The 20146-nt window shown below is 36.6% G+C and overlaps 1 protein-coding gene across 1 annotated transcript in view; it reads left to right on the top strand.

Moving 5' to 3' along the window:
- Window positions 1–19223, top strand: part of LOC110441768 (chromodomain-helicase-DNA-binding protein 1-like) — a 28487-nt gene extending 9264 nt beyond the window's left edge. The window contains exons 10-25 of the mRNA XM_021485013.1: window positions 156–269; window positions 1342–1456; window positions 1674–1827; window positions 2113–2265; window positions 3292–3394; window positions 4066–4211; window positions 4737–4816; window positions 6824–7044; window positions 7485–7583; window positions 13155–13225; window positions 13827–13941; window positions 14808–14916; window positions 15551–15621; window positions 16385–16532; window positions 17183–17258; window positions 18800–19223. Coding sequence (XP_021340688.1) covers window positions 156–269; window positions 1342–1456; window positions 1674–1827; window positions 2113–2265; window positions 3292–3394; window positions 4066–4211; window positions 4737–4816; window positions 6824–7044; window positions 7485–7583; window positions 13155–13225; window positions 13827–13941; window positions 14808–14916; window positions 15551–15621; window positions 16385–16532; window positions 17183–17258; window positions 18800–18916 — 1892 coding nt within the window. The 3' untranslated portion in view covers window positions 18917–19223. The remainder of the gene's footprint in view (window positions 1–155; window positions 270–1341; window positions 1457–1673; window positions 1828–2112; window positions 2266–3291; window positions 3395–4065; window positions 4212–4736; window positions 4817–6823; window positions 7045–7484; window positions 7584–13154; window positions 13226–13826; window positions 13942–14807; window positions 14917–15550; window positions 15622–16384; window positions 16533–17182; window positions 17259–18799) is intronic.
- The last annotated feature ends 923 nt before the right edge of the window (window positions 19224–20146 follow it).

Raw genomic sequence — 20146 nt, 5'->3', positions numbered from 1 at the left:
GGTGAGCGATGCAGGCCCTCTGGGCCTCTTGTTTAGGACTTGTTACAACATTATCAAATATAACATTTGTTCATTGAGGACATTTTATGGGAACCCGGATTTGTTTGTTTTGGAAGTTTTATAAGATGCTATTGAATTTATTTTTGTGTGCACAGACTACACCTATGAACGCCTGGATGGCTCTGTGAGGGGAGAAGAAAGATTTCTTGCTGTACAAAACTTCAATAAAAATGAAGAAACTTTTATATTCTTACTGAGCACAAGAGCAGGTACAGGAATAATTGTCTGTTTTTAATAACACCTTGTCTTACATTTCAATAAGAATATCATGTACAATATATCCTTGATGTGTTGTCACTCTTTGTACTCACAATGGCTGAAATTAGATATTTGAAACTATTTGTAAGCTTAGGGAACTGCAGTATAATGTAGTAGATCTGGAACCCAAATTTCATCAAAATCAACACACCTCATCCTCATGTGTCTGACCCCTGTGATTGTCCTATCAAACTTGCATACCACCACAGAATATATTCCCCAACATGGCGGGTGGGTTTCAGCTGAAAAATACTTCAAAACTCATCTTTCCTCTGTAACATGAACTTACATTTCATGATACAAATGTATATACAGTGTATAAAACAGATCGCAGTGTTAAGAAGACTTGCTTTAATCTCTTCTGGACAAGTCTTATAGAGGACTATCATGAGATGGGACCTAATAATGGTTTACCTGTACATAACTTTGTTGGCTGATGACAAATTACATGGCTATCCTATTGTAATGACCTATCATGACTAATTTGTTAAAACGATATTTTGTCATTCCACTGATCCCTATTCATCCTCAAAATTCTGGGAGTTACACTTAATTACATTCCTGTACTTCTGGAATATGTTACGACAAAATGGAAGTGACACAGTTAGTAATATGATTGGTTTAAGGTTAAAAAACCTGACCAATCGCTAAGTTGATACCTATTCTTTGAAGATTACAGAGTAGCAACACACGACTTCAAAGCCAGTATATTTTATCGTTACCCTGCTGTGCAGTTCTTTTTTATTTACATCAAAGGATCAAACTAGCCTAACTTGTATCATCCACCGGGTCGCGAGTAAAGAGCCTTTGATTTTGTCATAACATAATCCAGGGGTGCCGGGAACGTAAGAATTTGGAGGAAGATCATATCCTGTAAATTATTTGATTGAAATATATGGTTACCACTAGCAACAGAAATATGTTTGAATCTAGAAGATATTGTTTCATATATGTTGTCAGAGTTATACTTTTAAATGGATGTTTGCAATAGAAGTCCGTACAAACTTAGAAACAATCTTTCAGGTGGTCAGGGGTTGAACTTGGTGGCAGCTGATACTGTAATATTTGTGGACAGTGACTTTAACCCCCAAAATGACCTCCAGGCTGCTGCTAGAGCACATCGCATTGGACAAGTGAGGTAACGTCTTCAATAAAATTCATTAATTTGGAAATATATAACAACAAAGTTTTACTTTATACACGAACATGTATGTATAAAATTTTCGCAGTTAATATAAAATGTGTCACGACATTCCAAGACTGACTAGTCCCTTTGTCAAGCTTTTACTCATGATCAAATGACTTACCAGTGTTCTCACTAACTTGGGTCTAATGACTACCTATTTTCTCCACAGACCAGTGAAGATTATGAGGTTGATTGGCCGTAATACTGTGGAAGAAATAATTCTGCGCCGTGCAGAGGACAAACTCCATCTCACAGAGAAAGTCATTGAGGAGGGCCAGTTCACTCTCGGAGCCAAATCTCTCATCACCAATGATAAAGTTGGGGTACGTCACATAATCACAGCATGTCAAATATAATAGGTTTTCATATTAAATCATTCAGACAGGAAATGTAAAATTGTAAATAAACATTAACTTTATGTGAGAGGAAATACAGTATTCACTTTAATGACGCCATATTAGGACTTTCTTCAAAGTTCTTAAAAAATAAAGGATTGGTTTTGTGTAAACTAACAAAACTTTTGTTGAAAAGTAATTCCTTAAGTTCATACCAGAAACTAATTAAGAAAAAGTTAAATTTTTAGAGACGGAAATTATTATCTTCTTCAGCTTCAAGACATCCTCAAGTTTGGTGTAGACACTTTACTGGATGACAATGATACAGATGAAACCGATGTAGACTTCACACAGATTCTCGGCCCATCTGTCAACGGGGAATGGCAACCTGAGGAGGAGCCAGAAGTAAAGACCAGCCAATCAGCAGTGAGTGCAACTGATGCTGAAATACTAAAACTAGAAACTGATTCACAACTGTGTCCACAGTACAGAAGTAGAAACTGATTCACAACTGTGTCCGCAGTACAGAACTAGTAACTGATTCACAACTGTGTCCGCAGTACAGAAGTAGAAACTGATTCACAACTGTGTCCGCAGTACAGAAGTAGAAACTGATTCACAACTGTGTCCGCAGTACAGAACTTTTTCTTCATTTTGGGAAAGCAAGGTTTTTTTGCTTGTGGACACAGCCTGTTTTGGCTATACATATATATAATAGAGACATGACCATATCTAGTAGGGACACATTCCATTCCATCAGGAGCACCTCACTCAGACACAGTAGTAATGGGTTAACTGGAGTATGAAGAAAGTAAATGTGGAACCCTAGCAGACAGAACAAGGTGTTGCACTAATTAAGATACACTTGAAGACCATCCAAAATATTAATTTCACAATAAATTTGCTGAATTCAATGAAATTTGAGACATTTGTGTATAAAGACGTTTGTGTGACAACAGGTCCAATTTCTTTGGTAGAACCAAGGTGTTGGATGACTAGCTATAATTAATAGCTTTGTTTGTTAGAATGATGTTTCAGAGTTAAGAGGTCCACGGTTTTAATCCTGGTCAGCTGACTGTTGTATTTTTCTACTCCTTTTACATTTTTAGGTCCATATGTCCATGCTTAGTGTCAAAGCAAGAAGTTCAGTGAAGTCATTGGTAGCATTTTCCTGGAACATACTCTCTCAATGAATCATGACACGTCAACATAAGCTATGTAGTTTGTAACTAACCCATTGGTAATATTTGATTGTGATATATTTGGGGTCTCTAATCTAGTTGACCCAATGTAGATTATATAGAGGGTCACTCGGAGGCTATTCCTGGCCAACGTATGAACTGCATTCTTGACCGAGTTACAATAATGTGTCTCAACCAATGTAAACAGGTCCTTTGAGATTATATCACTGTGTTTTTCTGTTGTATTTCATGACCTGTACGTACTGTTTAGGTCCTGGAGGAGGCACCGTCCAGTATGTATGAGTTTGAGGGCACAGACTATTCAAAAGAACCCAGTGCTGAAGACATTAAGGCTTTTGAAAAACTTCTGGCAGGTTAGTTACAAGTTTACAAATCACTTTTTAGCTCACCTGGCCCGAAGGCATGGCATGGTGCGGCGTCCGTCGTCACAGTAGTCAATATATTTTTAAACCTTTAAATGATTTGTTCTGTATAACCAAAAGGTCCAGGGTAATGATATTTTGCTAGAAGCATGCTGGGTTGGAAGACTATAAACTTTTCAACCTAATGTCCTTGTTTGACATTCAAGGTCACGGGCGTCATATGTTTAATTCTTTTAATAGGTACTTATGAATCAAACACTGATATTCTGCCTGTAGTTGTATTTTAGTCCACTTTTAAGATTACAAGTGTGAGATTAATACCAGGTGAGCGATTCAGGCCCATTGGGCCTCTTGTTACAATTACACTAAAAAACTACATTGTATACTAATACACTACTACTGTATATGTAAAGGCAGCATTTTCTACCTGAACTAGACGATGAACTTTTTTAAAATTTCAATGAAGGTATGGCTGATGTAAGATGATAGTACTGTAAGAGTTGTCCTCAAAGACCACTCCAGTGAAATACTAGATCTTCAGAAAGACCATATTCACACATTCCGGTCTTCATATTTATTTGTTTATCCTCAACTTTCAATAAACTGTAAAATATGACAGTTAAATTAGATGACTAAAGTATGGAATGCTATGTATTGTACAGTTGAAAAGCAAGTATTAGATGAGGAATATACAGCGGAGAGATCCAGTCGTGGAAAAGCAACACAGGTATTGGAACTTTTCCCAGGGGTCAAACGGAAACCAAGGACACCTTTGACTGCAGAGGAACTGGAGGAAAGAAATGCCAAGGTAAAGCACGGTGTTTCTGTGGAATCTCTGAGTGTCATACAGTGTTGGTTATACAGAAGTAAAAGAGTTGATCAGTTTATCTTTATATGATATAATGGTATAAATGTCGACATCCATTTTGATCTCATGTTGTAATGAGTTGTTTAAGGATCATACAGGCTTGAAAACATCATTTGTTAGGTGGAAGGTTGTACATGTACTAAATAGTTCCTAAATTAGAGTTTTGGCCCTTTTCTTTAACTTTCATTTCGGTACATATATAATAACTATTGTACATACACTTTCAGCGTAGCCGAAATCGATATCGATTTTGTGGACAACTTGTACACATTTTACACCTTTGTGTGCATACGCTTCACTGGTCATTTGTCTGATGAAGGTGACAGTGTACATATCGTACTAGTCATCGAAATGTCACATAGAAAATGTTATTGGTAGTGTTAAAAGAACTCTATCAGGTGTTATTTATTTTCATTATTTAAGTCACATTAATGCTGTTCAGTCAAATTATATTTTAATTCATAGAGAAAAGAGACAGAAGAGAGGAAAGCAAAGCTTGCTGAAGAAAAGAAGGCGAGGAGAGAGGATCAGAAAAGAAAGCAAAGGTAAGTTATGAGAAAGGAGAAGGGATGATCAAAGGTTTGTAATAATAGAGGATCAGAGGAGAAAGCAAAGGTAAGTTATGAGAAAGGAAAAGGGAGGATCAAAGGTTTGTAATAATAGAGGTTTAGAGGAGAAAGCAAAGGTAAGTTATGAGAAAGGAGCAGAGAGGATCAAAGGTTTGTAATAATAGAGGATCAGAGGAGAAAGCAAAGGTAAGTTATGAGAAGGGAGAAGGGAGGATCAAAGGTTTGTAATAATAGAGCATCAGAGGAGAAAGCAAAGGTAAGTTATGAGAAAGGAGAAGGGAGGATCAAAGGTTAGTTATAATAGAGGAGCAGAGGAGATAGCAAAGGTAAGTTATGAGAAAGGAGCAGAGAGGATCAAAGGTTTGTAATAATAGAGGATCAGAGGAGAAAGCAAAGATAAGTTATGAGAAAGGAGCAGAGAGGATCAAAGGTTTGTAATAATAGTACATGAAACTTGGTCAAGATGTTCAGTTCACAAAAATACACATTGAGGTAAAAAGTCAAGGTCAAAGGTCAAGGTCATTAGGTTCAAAGGTCAAGGTCAAATTTTACATCTTTTCACTGATGAACATTTTGTTATGACATTATGAAGCAAAGTTGATCAGAATTAAACAAGGAGTCAACTGACCTAAGGTCAATGTCATCGGTTCAGGGGTCATGGTCAAATTTAGTAGCTTTTCACTATTGAACAAACCGCTATGACATTATTAAGCAAAGTTGTTCGGAATTTAACAAAGAGACACACTGCGGTCAAAGGTCAAGGTCATTAGATTCAAAGGCCAAGGTCAAATTTTTGCATCTTTTCACTCATGAACATTTTGTTATGACATGATGAAGCAAAGTTGATCAGAATTAAACAAGGAGTCGACTGAATAAAGTTCAAGGTCATTGGGTCAAAGTTCAAGGTTAAATTTTGTATCCTTCCACTTGTGAACATTTTGCAATGACACTTTGAAGCAATGTTGCTCAGAATTAAACAAGGAGTCAATTGACCAAAAGTCAAGGTCACTGGGTCAAAGGTGAAGGTTAAATTTTGTACCTTTTCCCTGATGAACATTTTGTTATGACATTATGAAGCAATGTTGCTCTGAACACAGAGTCAACTGACCTTAGGTCCAGGTCACGGGGTTCAAAGGGTCAAGGTCAAGTTTTGTATTTTTCACTGATGAACATTTTGTTATTATATTAAGAAGTAAAGTTGGTCTGAATTAAAGAATAAGTCAACTGACAAAATATCAGGGTCACTGGGTTAATGGTTAAGGTCATTTGGGTCCAAAGATCAAAGACAAAGTGGACCTCTGACTTTGACCCTGGCTCTTGATGGAGGAGGTATATAAGATGAAATAAAACAAATCAAAGCTAACAAATGAGTATTGCACCAGTATTTACATTTCTGTCAGCCCAGCAAATATGGAGGTGGAAGGAAACAAGACTCACATCATAGTACATGTAAAATGTATATTTTGCTTCTTTGCGACTCTTTTTGAAGTCCACATGTCAAACGTTAAGCTCAGCTATATGGGCAGATTGCTTCTTGATGATTATGCGGGATATATTGCCACAAGAAGGGGCCCTTACTGACCTGTCAGTGTTCTAGTTTTAGGAAGAAATAACACAAACTAGCAATAGTCAGCATTTTAGTTTTGGTCAGGTCCTCTGGACCCCTCAATCTACACGTGCCGAATATTCCTGAGGTCAGCCTTGGTTCAGATCTGTGCCTGTCATTTTCTTTACAGGCTCAACCGGTCCAACCATTTTAACCGGATACGCGAATGTACCCAAAATAGCTTTTATCCTAAAGGGAGATAGCCCTATAAAAAAAATCATATATGATTTTGTAAAGTAGCACATATTCTCATTGTAGACAACTGTTCGATTACCTTAGAAATAAGGCAAAGTGCTGCCAGGTTGTTTCCATTGATAGGGTCACTTAAATGCCCTTAAACGAATTTGGATTATAAACTTTCCTCTTTTACTTGACAGAGAAGACATGTGGAATGCAGCAGGGTACATTTCTTCCTGTGTACAGATTGAGAGTGATGAGGAGGAGGAAGAGAATGGGGAAGATGAGGAGGAATTTGATCTCACTCAAGAAGAGGAAGATGGAGGAGTTGCTAAGAATAGGTCTATCAGCTATGTCAGTGGGGATGTGACATGCCCAGTTACTGGAGGGACACAAGTCAATGTCATTGTACACTGTGCAGGTAAGTATCAGTATTTCCTGTCCTCGATCCCCATATGGAGGTCGTAAGTATCAGCATTTCCTGCCCTCCCCATATGGAGGTCTAGGTAACTAATCAGTGTTTCTTGTCCTTAACAGAGGACAAAAATTCTAGGTATATCATCTGTGTTATGTGCCCATCCCTTCACAGAAGAAAAGAATTCTTCTCCTGGAAATTTCGTGGATTTAATATTTTTCAAATGTTATATATGATTATATATTGTGTGTACTTAGTACCTTGACGTACTTTGAAAAAATGCACGAGTCTAAAAAAAATCCATCTCTAAATAAGGTAATTGTTATTATGTCAAATACGACTGGAAACATTAGGTGACATATAATGCTGTAAATAACTCTCAGAGGATTACTATATACAGAAATTGTGATATACCTTCTTAAGTGTTATGGTTAATTTTTTGTCAGATGACTCTGGAAGCTGGGGTCGAGGGGGTCTGTTCTCTGCGATTGGACGACGATCCTCAGCACCACAGGAGCAGTATGAGTTAGCGGGAGATATGGGAGGTAGGACATACCTTCAGTTGAGGCGGTCTTTCTCAAAAGTGCATAACAATGGCAAAATTTGGAAAAAACACTTAATTTTGAGTTTATTATCTTTGAGATAGAGACATGTATACAAACAGTTTCAGAATGGTTTCCACATCACTCTTCACTCACAAAGATCTAAATGTTCCCACTCTAGTAGTAATATTCTCTATAAAATAACAGAAAGAAAAGAGAGAGTCAAAAATTTGACATGGAAACTGGTTCCTAAAATAAGGAGTGAGCTTAGACCTAGTACAAACCCTATTTCACTATAAACGTACAACAAAGAGTGGACTTAATCTAGTAATGAAATAAAGAAATTATGTATAGTCATACACATTTCATGCTTGTGAATTTTTTAACACTTCAACTACTTTTGTTGTTGTAGTGAGTACCATGATAATTAAATTCTGATTAATTGAAATAAAGAATTCATGCACTTATAGCATTGACTTTATGCCATTGACATGTACTGGCCTTATATTAACTTTCAGTGAAGCACTAATAGCATTGACTTTATGCCATTGACATGTACTGGCCTTATATTAACTTTCAGTGAAGCACTAATAGCATTGACTTTATGCCATTGACATGTACTGGCCTTATATTAACTTTCAGTGAAGCACTAATAGCATTGACTTTATGCCATTGACATGTACTGGCCTTATATTAACTTTCAGTGAAGCACTAATAGCATTGACTTTATGCCACTGACATGTACTGGCCTTATATTAACTTTCAGTGAAGCACTAATAGCATTGACTTTATGCCACTGACATGTACTGGCCTTATATTAACTTTCAGTGAAGCACTAATAGCATTGACTTTATGCCACTGACATGTACTGGCCTTATATTAACTTTCAGTGAAGCACTAATAGCATTGACTTTATGCCACTGACATGTACTGGCCTTATATTAACTTTCAGTGAAGCACTAATAGCATTGACTTTATGCCACTGACATGTACTGGCCTTATATTAACTTTCAGTGAAGCACTAATAGCATTGACTTTATGCCACTGACATGTACTGGCCTTATATTAACTTTCAGTGAAGCACTAATAGCATTGACTTTATGCCACTGACATGTACTGGCCTTATATTAACTTTCAGTGAAGCACTAATAGCATTGACTTTATGCCACTGACATGTACTGGCCTTATATTAACTTTCAGTGAAGCACTAATAGCATTGACTTTATGCCACTGACATGTACTGGCCTTATATTAACTTTCAGTGAAGCACTAATAGCATTGACTTTATGCCACTGACATGTACTGGCCTTATATTAACTTTCAGTGAAGCACTAATAGCATTGACTTTATGCCACTGACATGTACTGGCCTTATATTAACTTTCAGTGAAGCACTAATAGCATTGACTTTATGCCACTGACATGTACTGGCCTTATATTAACTTTCAGTGAAGCACTAATAGCATTGACTTTATGCCACTGACATGTACTGGCCTTATATTAACTTTCAGTGAAGCACTAATAGCATTGACTTTATGCCACTGACATGTACTGGCCTTATATTAACTTTCAGTGAAGCACTAATAGCATTGACTTTATGCCACTGACATGTACTGGCCTTATATTAACTTTCAGTGAAGCACTAATAGCATTGACTTTATGCCACTGACATGTACTGGCCTTATATTAACTTTCAGTGAAGCACTAATAGCATTGACTTTATGCCACTGACATGTACTGGCCTTATATTAACTTTCAGTGAAGCACTAATAGCATTGACTTTATGCCACTGACATGTACTGGCCTTATATTAACTTTCAGTGAAGCACTAATAGCATTGACTTTATGCCACTGACATGTACTGGCCTTATATTAACTTTCAGTGAAGCACTAATAGCATTGACTTTATGCCACTGACATGTACTGGCCTTATATTAACTTTCAGTGAAGCACTAATAGCATTGACTTTATGCCACTGACATGTACTGGCCTTATATTAACTTTCAGTGAAGCACTAATAGCATTGACTTTATGCCACTGACATGTACTGGCCTTATATTAACTTTCAGTGAAGCACTAATAGCATTGACTTTATGCCACTGACATGTACTGGCCTTATATTAACTTTCAGTGAAGCACTAATAGCATTGACTTTATGCCACTGACATGTACTGGCCTTATATTAACTTTCAGTGAAGCACTAATAGCATTGACTTTATGCCACTGACATGTACTGGCCTTATATTAACTTTCAGTGAAGCACTAATAGCATTGACTTTATGCCACTGACATGTACTGGCCTTATATTAACTTTCAGTGAAGCACTAATAGCATTGACTTTATGCCACTGACATGTACTGGCCTTATATTAACTTTCAGTGAAGCACTAATAGCATTGACTTTATGCCACTGACATGTACTGGCCTTATATTAACTTTCAGTGAAGCACTAATAGCATTGACTTTATGCCACTGACATGTACTGGCCTTATATTAACTTTCAGTGAAGCACTAATAGCATTGACTTTATGCCACTGACATGTACTGGCCTTATATTAACTTTCAGTGAAGCACTAATAGCATTGACTTTATGCCACTGACATGTACTGGCCTTATATTAACTTTCAGTGAAGCACTAATAGCATTGACTTTATGCCACTGACATGTACTGGCCTTATATTAACTTTCAGTGAAGCACTAATAGCATTGACTTTATGCCACTGACATGTACTGGCCTTATATTAACTTTCAGTGAAGCACTAATAGCATTGACTTTATGCCACTGACATGTACTGGCCTTATATTAACTTTCAGTGAAGCACTAATAGCATTGACTTTATGCCACTGACATGTACTGGCCTTATATTAACTTTCAGTGAAGCACTAATAGCATTGACTTTATGCCACTGACATGTACTGGCCTTATATTAACTTTCAGTGAAGCACTAATAGCATTGACTTTATGCCACTGACATGTACTGGCCTTATATTAACTTTCAGTGAAGCACTAATAGCATTGACTTTATGCCACTGACATGTACTGGCCTTATATTAACTTTCAGTGAAGCACTAATAGCATTGACTTTATGCCACTGACATGTACTGGCCTTATATTAACTTTCAGTGAAGCACTAATAGCATTGACTTTATGCCACTGACATGTACTGGCCTTATATTAACTTTCAGTGAAGCACTAATAGCATTGACTTTATGCCACTGACATGTACTGGCCTTATATTAACTTTCAGTGAAGCACTAATAGCATTGACTTTATGCCACTGACATGTACTGGCCTTATATTAACTTTCAGTGAAGCACTAATAGCATTGACTTTATGCCACTGACATGTACTGGCCTTATATTAACTTTCAGTGAAGCACTAATAGCATTGACTTTATGCCACTGACATGTACTGGCCTTATATTAACTTTCAGTGAAGCACTAATAGCATTGACTTTATGCCACTGACATGTACTGGCCTTATATTAACTTTCAGTGAAGCACTAATAGCATTGACTTTATGCCACTGACATGTACTGGCCTTATATTAACTTTCAGTGAAGCACTAATAGCATTGACTTTATGCCACTGACATGTACTGGCCTTATATTAACTTTCAGTGAAGCACTAATAGCATTGACTTTATGCCACTGACATGTACTGGCCTTATATTAACTTTCAGTGAAGCACTAATAGCATTGACTTTATGCCACTGACATGTACTGGCCTTATATTAACTTTCAGTGAAGCACTAATAGCATTGACTTTATGCCACTGACATGTACTGGCCTTATATTAACTTTCAGTGAAGCACTAATAGCATTGACTTTATGCCACTGACATGTACTGGCCTTATATTAACTTTCAGTGAAGCACTAATAGCATTGACTTTATGCCACTGACATGTACTGGCCTTATATTAACTTTCAGTGAAGCACTAATAGCATTGACTTTATGCCACTGACATGTACTGGCCTTATATTAACTTTCAGTGAAGCACTAATAGCATTGACTTTATGCCACTGACATGTACTGGCCTTATATTAACTTTCAGTGAAGCACTAATAGCATTGACTTTATGCCACTGACATGTACTGGCCTTATATTAACTTTCAGTGAAGCACTAATAGCATTGACTTTATGCCACTGACATGTACTGGCCTTATATTAACTTTCAGTGAAGCACTAATAGCATTGACTTTATGCCACTGACATGTACTGGCCTTATATTAACTTTCAGTGAAGCACTAATAGCATTGACTTTATGCCACTGACATGTACTGGCCTTATATTAACTTTCAGTGAAGCACTAATAGCATTGACTTTATGCCACTGACATGTACTGGCCTTATATTAACTTTCAGTGAAGCACTAATAGCATTGACTTTATGCCACTGACATGTACTGGCCTTATATTAACTTTCAGTGAAGCACTAATAGCATTGACTTTATGCCACTGACATGTACTGGCCTTATATTAACTTTCAGTGAAGCACTAATAGCATTGACTTTATGCCACTGACATGTACTGGCCTTATATTAACTTTCAGTGAAGCACTAATAGCATTGACTTTATGCCACTGACATGTACTGGCCTTATATTAACTTTCAGTGAAGCACTAATAGCATTGACTTTATGCCACTGACATGTACTGGCCTTATATTAACTTTCAGTGAAGCACTAATAGCATTGACTTTATGCCACTGACATGTACTGGCCTTATATTAACTTTCAGTGAAGCACTAATAGCATTGACTTTATGCCACTGACATGTACTGGCCTTATATTAACTTTCAGTGAAGCACTAATAGCATTGACTTTATGCCACTGACATGTACTGGCCTTATATTAACTTTCAGTGAAGCACTAATAGCATTGACTTTATGCCACTGACATGTACTGGCCTTATATTAACTTTCAGTGAAGCACTAATAGCATTGACTTTATGCCACTGACATGTACTGGCCTTATATTAACTTTCAGTGAAGCACTAATAGCATTGACTTTATGCCACTGACATGTACTGGCCTTATATTAACTTTCAGTGAAGCACTAATAGCATTGACTTTATGCCACTGACATGTACTGGCCTTATATTAACTTTCAGTGAAGCACTAATAGCATTGACTTTATGCCACTGACATGTACTGGCCTTATATTAACTTTCAGTGAAGCACTAATAGCATTGACTTTATGCCACTGACATGTACTGGCCTTATATTAACTTTCAGTGAAGCACTAATAGCATTGACTTTATGCCACTGACATGTACTGGCCTTATATTAACTTTCAGTGAAGCACTAATAGCATTGACTTTATGCCACTGACATGTACTGGCCTTATATTAACTTTCAGTGAAGCACTAATAGCATTGACTTTATGCCACTGACATGTACTGGCCTTATATTAACTTTCAGTGAAGCACTAATAGCATTGACTTTATGCCATTGACATGTACTGGCCTTATATTAACTTTCAGTGAAGCATTAACTTCATGTGTAAACATAAATGCAGTGAAAAATCTTTTACATTATCAATGGGAAAATAATAGATCAATGAAACCTTGTTTCTGTAGATTTGGCTCTAGGGAACTGTCATCTCATTGCTCTTGACGACAATCACACTCGAGATGGAGAGGAAGACTGGGTTGGTAACATTCTTGTTCCTAAAATATTTTTGTTTCTATAGGATCAGTGTGAACCAATCTTAATTGAAATTCTGTTGATTTTCTAAAGACATTTTGTTATTATATTATATTTCTCTGCAATGAAACTATTGATGGTTCTGAGCCCAGTAATATACACTTAGTGACACTACTGATGAGTTTAGAGCTACATTCGCGTATCCCGGTTGAAACAGTATGTGTGGCACAGAAATATTCCACGATAAACCAACGCACTTGGACCGTTCTATAAGCAGAGCTTAAAATGCACAGTTTCAGAGAATAAAAAACAATGTATCAAGAATATTGTGCCCTTCTCTCACGCGTCCACTGAATTACATAATGTATCTTAAAAACTACATGTGGCTTGACATTGTTTAAGAAAGAAATAACGCAAACTAGCAATAGTCAGCATTTTAGTTTCAGCCAGGTATGTCTGGACCCCTCAATCTACACGTGCCAAATTTTCTTGAGGTCAGGTCTGTACCAGTTGTTTTCTTTACAGGTTCAACCGGTTCAACCGTTTCAACCGGATATGCAAATGTACCCTATATAAGAGTTTAGATGAATCTGTTTCACTTGTAGTTAGCCCTGGTGATAGCCCAGCACAGGGATAAGAGGAACAACCTGTCTGGTATAAAGTTGTCTGCCCTTCAGCAAGGTCTTAAGGCTGTTCACTACCTCGCTAAAGCAAGAAAAGGTAACTCTCAGCAGCAACAAATATCGCAGCAAAAGCAAGTTTGTATCTGGAATTCCATTGTTTATGTGTAACACATACCTCTACATAAATACACCTGTAAATCACTGTCCTCATAGCGATAACGTTAACTTTATTGATAAATTTGCCAGAGACCCATGGAATCAAATGGTTGACGAAACATTTACCTGGTAGGATACTGGGTTTTTAAATGAAAAAATGTACCTGTTGTTATAAGAAGAATGTATTGAACTACTGAATAAATATTCATTTAAACATTGAAATGCTCTCTGTTGGGGTTTTTCGTAGTCAATATGAATGCCAACAGGAAATTTACTAATTCAACACAAAGTATGCCTTATATTACATTTTGGAAATATCTTACTCTTATTTGAAAAATATTTAATGTATTGACATTCATCATTGAATTATAATGGTGTATGATTGTTCAGTCGATAAAACAGCCACCTTTAAGAGTCAGTATTATCTAATGTTACACATTACAATGGCATGATAATGATGAAACACAAAATGGCCCTGGGTAATTAAGCTGATACAGATGCCATCTTAAGTTGGAAGGGTTATATGGCGGCCTTGCTATTGAATGATTGACATCAGATGAGGAATAACAAATAACAATTATTTGTTGTTGGGTTTTTTTGAAATATTTTCGTATCAAATTTAGAAGTCATAATAATTTCTAGATTATGAAGGTAAATGTCTTTCAATCCTGTGGTAAAATATCTCATTTTGCAAGTGGAAAAAAATGCCAAAACAGGAAGATTCACATTAGGTTAACTACTTTTATAGCCAGATAAACAATATCATCAATTTCATCCAATAATTTCACATTGTTAATGTGTTTACAGCCAGTGTACATCTTCCAAGAATTGGACACGACACTCCTTGGTTTAACTGGTATGGTACTGAGAGACTCATCAAGAAACACCTTACAGCAGAAGGCATTCCAACCTTCATGTATCCTTCTTTTAACCTTAGATTATTTTAGTAGTTCATTTACCAGAAAGCTTTGTCCACATATTGAGTATCGAATCAAACCTTCAGCTAATCAGATTAAAGATGTTTTTTTTTTTTTTATATTTCAGCTACATGGGCACTGGTGTTCAAAGCCTGGTAATATTAAAGAATTGTAAAGGAAAATTTTCAAAATGAATTTTGAGGCTGATCTGAAAATTTCTACATATGTTTTTACATTTCGTATCTTTAGATTTTTAGAGAACACATAAACACAAAAATAAAGTAAAAAATAAGAATGGCAATGATACTAAACAGGTGTAAGCATGTTATAACATTATATAATTAGTTGAGCTCTGGTGTGCTGGAAGTCATGGGTTTGACCTGGTTGTCTCTCTACAATTAATACAAAACAAAGTATCTTTTTTATATATATATAAATGCAGGAATATTTTCCTTCTAAAGAAGACCAAATCATGTAAATTAGTTTTTTGCTGTCTGATAACTTTTTAGAGATGTTCCTTTGAGGAGGGAAGAAAACGAAATCAGCACATTCTAAATGAGACTTGAAAATATTCAAATTATGATTTACCTTTAGTTAGGAACATGCAAACAAAAACTCTTTAACTTCAACCAGTTATTACTATCCACGTAAACAGCAACTTTTAAAGAGGAAATCTTCAGAAGATAGTGATCCACCAGCTAAAAGTAAGTATACAGACCTAGATAAGTTACCTGATAATGTGTCACACTCAAATAGAAAAAGACTCTTCATAAGTAGTCGGGGTACTCATTGTACTGTGGTCTGTATTGAAGGTATAACAATCCCAAGTCCTTTGTACGACAAGATATATATTGGATTTATTACCCACCAGCTATAAAATCTTGCAGTTATTGGGTAAACTGCTATACTGTATTACAAATGTACTAGAAATGCTCACTGCAGTTTGATGTTTGCCTTTTAACAGTACAGTGAACATTCTTAAATAATATAATGAACATAGCAATCAAATATGAAAGGCAAAATTGACACTGGGTGGATATAAAGTTTACCGGTGTAGGGCAACAGTTTGACTGGGCAACAGTTTCCTGGTATACAGTAATCTGGCTATATGCTGTATCTCCAGTCAGTGTAAAGTATACAATGTGTCGGGAATATCACTTAACTGTTACTATATTTGTTAAGTGCAATAAGATACTGTAGATACTCGCTTTTTGCTCACACTTATTTTCTTGAATTGGATTTTCTGTTCTTATTCTTGGAGATGTTAGTTCACTTTTCACTTGAATTCAGGATAAAATTCTTCACAAAAATTAATAGGAATTAAATATCACAAAATGTAAGTACCCCGGTAATCTACGGTACCCTATATTTCTACATAATACTTAATGCTAAAATATTTGAGGTTGTACTTTTGTTGTATTCTTCGTAAGACTTAATGTTGACATATATGTGGTTGTACATTTGAAGAGAAGAAGATATCTACTGTCAGCTTTAAGGAGGAGGAGGAGAACAAACCTCATACCCTCCTAGATATCTTCCATGGCGTCACCGCCTACCTGCATCCGTCCAATATGGCTGCTGACCAGATCAAGAGATACCGGCGATATTTAGTGGCATATCCTTGTATACATTGATTCTGCTTGAATTATCACAGCTTGAAAAGTTACAAAGATAAAGATTTCTGATTTTTCTGCCTCAATTCTATGAAATTTATTTGGTAATGTAGGATCATGAATGCTATAGTATGCTGATATTGAAACCAGATATACTGTGAATTGGTGGACAAAACAAACAAGTATTTTTGCCTCTCAGAAGTATCTTTTTAACGTACAAGTACCTGCATTATTCTGTTGTAAGGTATTCGGTTAAAATAATTTCCATGTGATTAAAGATAATCAGGAATTATTTAAAGTTCAGCAGGGTTTGTTATCAGAAGTCCAAGTTCAGCAGGCTTGTTATTAGACTAGTTCAATTTCAGTAGGCATGTGCTATTAGTTCAATTTTTCAGCAGGGCTTGCTACCAGGAGTTTAACTGGGTTTGATACCAACAGTTTAACAGAGCTTATTAGCTGGACATGGGATCTTACTCCATTCACATATACACAGATTTTATATTGCTATCTGCCTGATGTTTAACTGGTTAAGAACGTGTTGATGTATATGGTTTGATCAGTCTTATCTGGTTTCCTAACAGTGTAAAAACTTTCCTAAATATGGGATCATGTAACACATAGTTTGTATCAGATTCTTCTTTAATGTCTACACTTATGATGCTGATGTTGAGGTTGCCATAGGAGACAAGACGACCCATGTGATAGTCCACTCTACCTGCTCAACAGAGGTAAGCCAGTTAAAGAGCTCTCTGAAACGCTTTCTTGCCTCTGCCAAACCAGATTAAAGTCTCTAAAAATACTTTTCTGCTGAACCTGACCTTACTCTCCGGCAAATCTTTCTTCTACTGAATCTGACAATACTGTCCAGCATATCCTTCCTTTGTTAAATTTGACTATACTCGAGCAGTGCATAGAAGTTCCACATGCTCATGCCATAGTGCATTTGACTACCAATGTTCTGCCCTGATGTATCCTAGCAGTATTCTATTGCAAACGCTTCCCGACGGTCATAAGGCTCTCAAGATTTAGGCATCCAAAAGGCTCTCAAGATTAAGGCATCCATAAGGCTCTCAAGATTTAGGCATCCATAAGGCTCTCAAGATTTAGGCATCCCTATGGCTCTCAAGATTTAGGCATCCATAAGGCTCTCAAGATTTAGGCATCAATATGGCTCTCAAGATTTAGGCATCCATAAGGCTCTCAAAATTTAGGCATCCATAAGGCTCTTAAGATTTAGGCATCCATAAGGCTCTCAAGATTTAGGCATCCAAAAGGCTCTCAAGATTTAGGCATCCATAAGGGTCAAGATTTAGGCATCCATAAGGCTCTCGAGATTTAGGCATCCATAAGGCTCTCAATATTTAGGCATCCATAAGGCTCTCAAGATTTAGGCATCCATAAGGCTCAAGATTTAGGCATCCATAAGGCTCTCAAGATTTAGGCTTTCATAAGGCTCAAAAGATTTAGGCATCCATAAGGCTCTCAAGATTTAGGCATCCATATGGCTCTCAAGATTTAGGCATCCAAAAGGCTCTGAAGATTTAGGCATCAATAAGGCTCTCAAGATTTAGGCATCCATAAGGCTCTCAAGATTTAGGCATCCATAAGGCTCTCAAGATTTAGGCATCCAGAAGTTCCCTACAATATCCCAAAGGTATAAGGCTACCATTACTAGGGACTCAATGGTTTCTCCTACAACAACACTACATAAGATTAAATGGTTGTGGACCTGATGATTCACCATGAGGCATTACTATTTATAGGGCCACTGGAGAAGGGACTTTGGCGGTTCCTCACAGCATCCTACTTTACACATCCACGATATCCAGGGGTTACATTCACTTTCGCTCTCTACACCCCTGGAATACGTCATGGCAAAATTGAAGGCACAAAGATAGCTGTTCGATTGGAAAAAAAGACCAATCGCTAGGCTGATACCTGTCCTTTGAAGATTACAAAGGAGAGATGCCCAACTTCAAAGCCTGTCAACTTTTACTGTTATGTGACCGCAAGATTCTTGTGATGTATATAAAAGGATCAAACTAGTCTCCTTGTCTCATCAACAAGGTGGCGCACACCGAGCCTTCAATTTTGCTAGGACATATTCCAGGGGTGAAGAGAGCGAAAGTGAGCGTAACCCCTGGATATCGAGAATGACTTTACAAGGCTGTTTAAATAGTCACCTTACATATAAACTAACACAAATTGTGTTTTTGAAATCTATTTTATACATATGTAATCTATAAAGCATGTATCTGTATGTTTGCAGGACAGGAAATCCCTTGTGATCCCAGATGAAGCTGTGGTTGTATATGAAAAATGGTTGGATGATAGTTTAAAGAAGGGGCGCTGTCTGCCGTCACATGGGTACTTGGTTGACAAATAGACTACAATAAGCACAGAAAACCTTGTAAACAGTTCACAGAACTCGACTGTAGAAAGCTGGTGATAGCAGAGCTGTTGGTCACTTCCCAAGCCATCCACTCTGATATGCCTCATAACTATAAAGTGGATGGGAAATTGAAAAAAATGAATGTTCAATTTATCCATCTGCAATTGAGTTGAATTCATGATTTTAGGTTAAAAGTCAGCAGAGGAGTTAAGACGTGCTGCAAAGATGTGTCAGAAATGTGTCAAAGATGTGTCAAAGATGTGTCAGAGATGTGTCAGAGATGTGTCAAAGTTGTGTCAAAGATGTGTCAAAGATGTGTCAAAGATGTGTCAGAGATGTGTCAAAGATGTGTCAGAGATGTGTCAGAGATGTGTCAAAGTTGCGAAAAAGGCATGAAGTACTATTTCCATGTCTGACTGATTTTATCACAAAGATAGCGTGTTCAATGCAAAATTTCATCTGTTCTAACGTAATTAAGAATTTCACAGACGATACCGATCATTACAAGTTGATTAAAAGAGAAAGGCAGCTGTTAAATAATTGCTCGTTTAAACATACTTTATCTGTCCATATAATATTGATACATTCCTACTTATTGTACATTGCTGTATTTTAAACTCGACTACAGGCTAGGTAACCTGTATTATTTTATCACCCATCAATTGTTATTTGATCCAGTAAGTTGTGATTGGTTGTCTCATGGTGTTTGAGGTGATTTCCTATCATGTTTTATAGATTACTGAGTATATTAAGAGAAATAATTAAGTTATACTTAATGTAACGATAAAGTTGGCGATTTAAACTTTTATTTAGATATGTAGATGTTTTCATTAGGTTGTTGTACACATTCCTCCATATAGCACTATGAGTGACTCATTATCCCCTCATTTGTAAACTTTTTATGTACATTTATTTGAGTTATAAATCTCTAAATCTTTAAGTAGACTCAAAGTGATGGTGATGTTGAGGCCAGGTATCAGCTATGCAATCTACCAGGTTTGACTTTGTTAACCCCCTACTTTTCTGAGAAAAAGGGATATTTTTCTGTCTATCAGTCCCCCCTTAGTCTCATTCAATATCTGTCCTAAAATGTACATATGTAAACACAAGACTCATATGAAGCTCATATGTAATGGCAAGCATTAGGGCAATTTTGATTGCCAATTTGATGCATGCATAGTTATATATTTATGCATAATTAATGAGACTATGTTATTCTGATTA

This window comes from Mizuhopecten yessoensis, unplaced genomic scaffold (genome assembly GCF_002113885.1).
Source record: "Mizuhopecten yessoensis strain PY_sf001 unplaced genomic scaffold, ASM211388v2 scaffold716123, whole genome shotgun sequence".
In the NCBI taxonomy this organism is placed as follows: Eukaryota; Metazoa; Mollusca; class Bivalvia; order Pectinida; family Pectinidae; genus Mizuhopecten; species Mizuhopecten yessoensis.
This window is presented reverse-complemented; position numbering and strand designations above follow the sequence as displayed.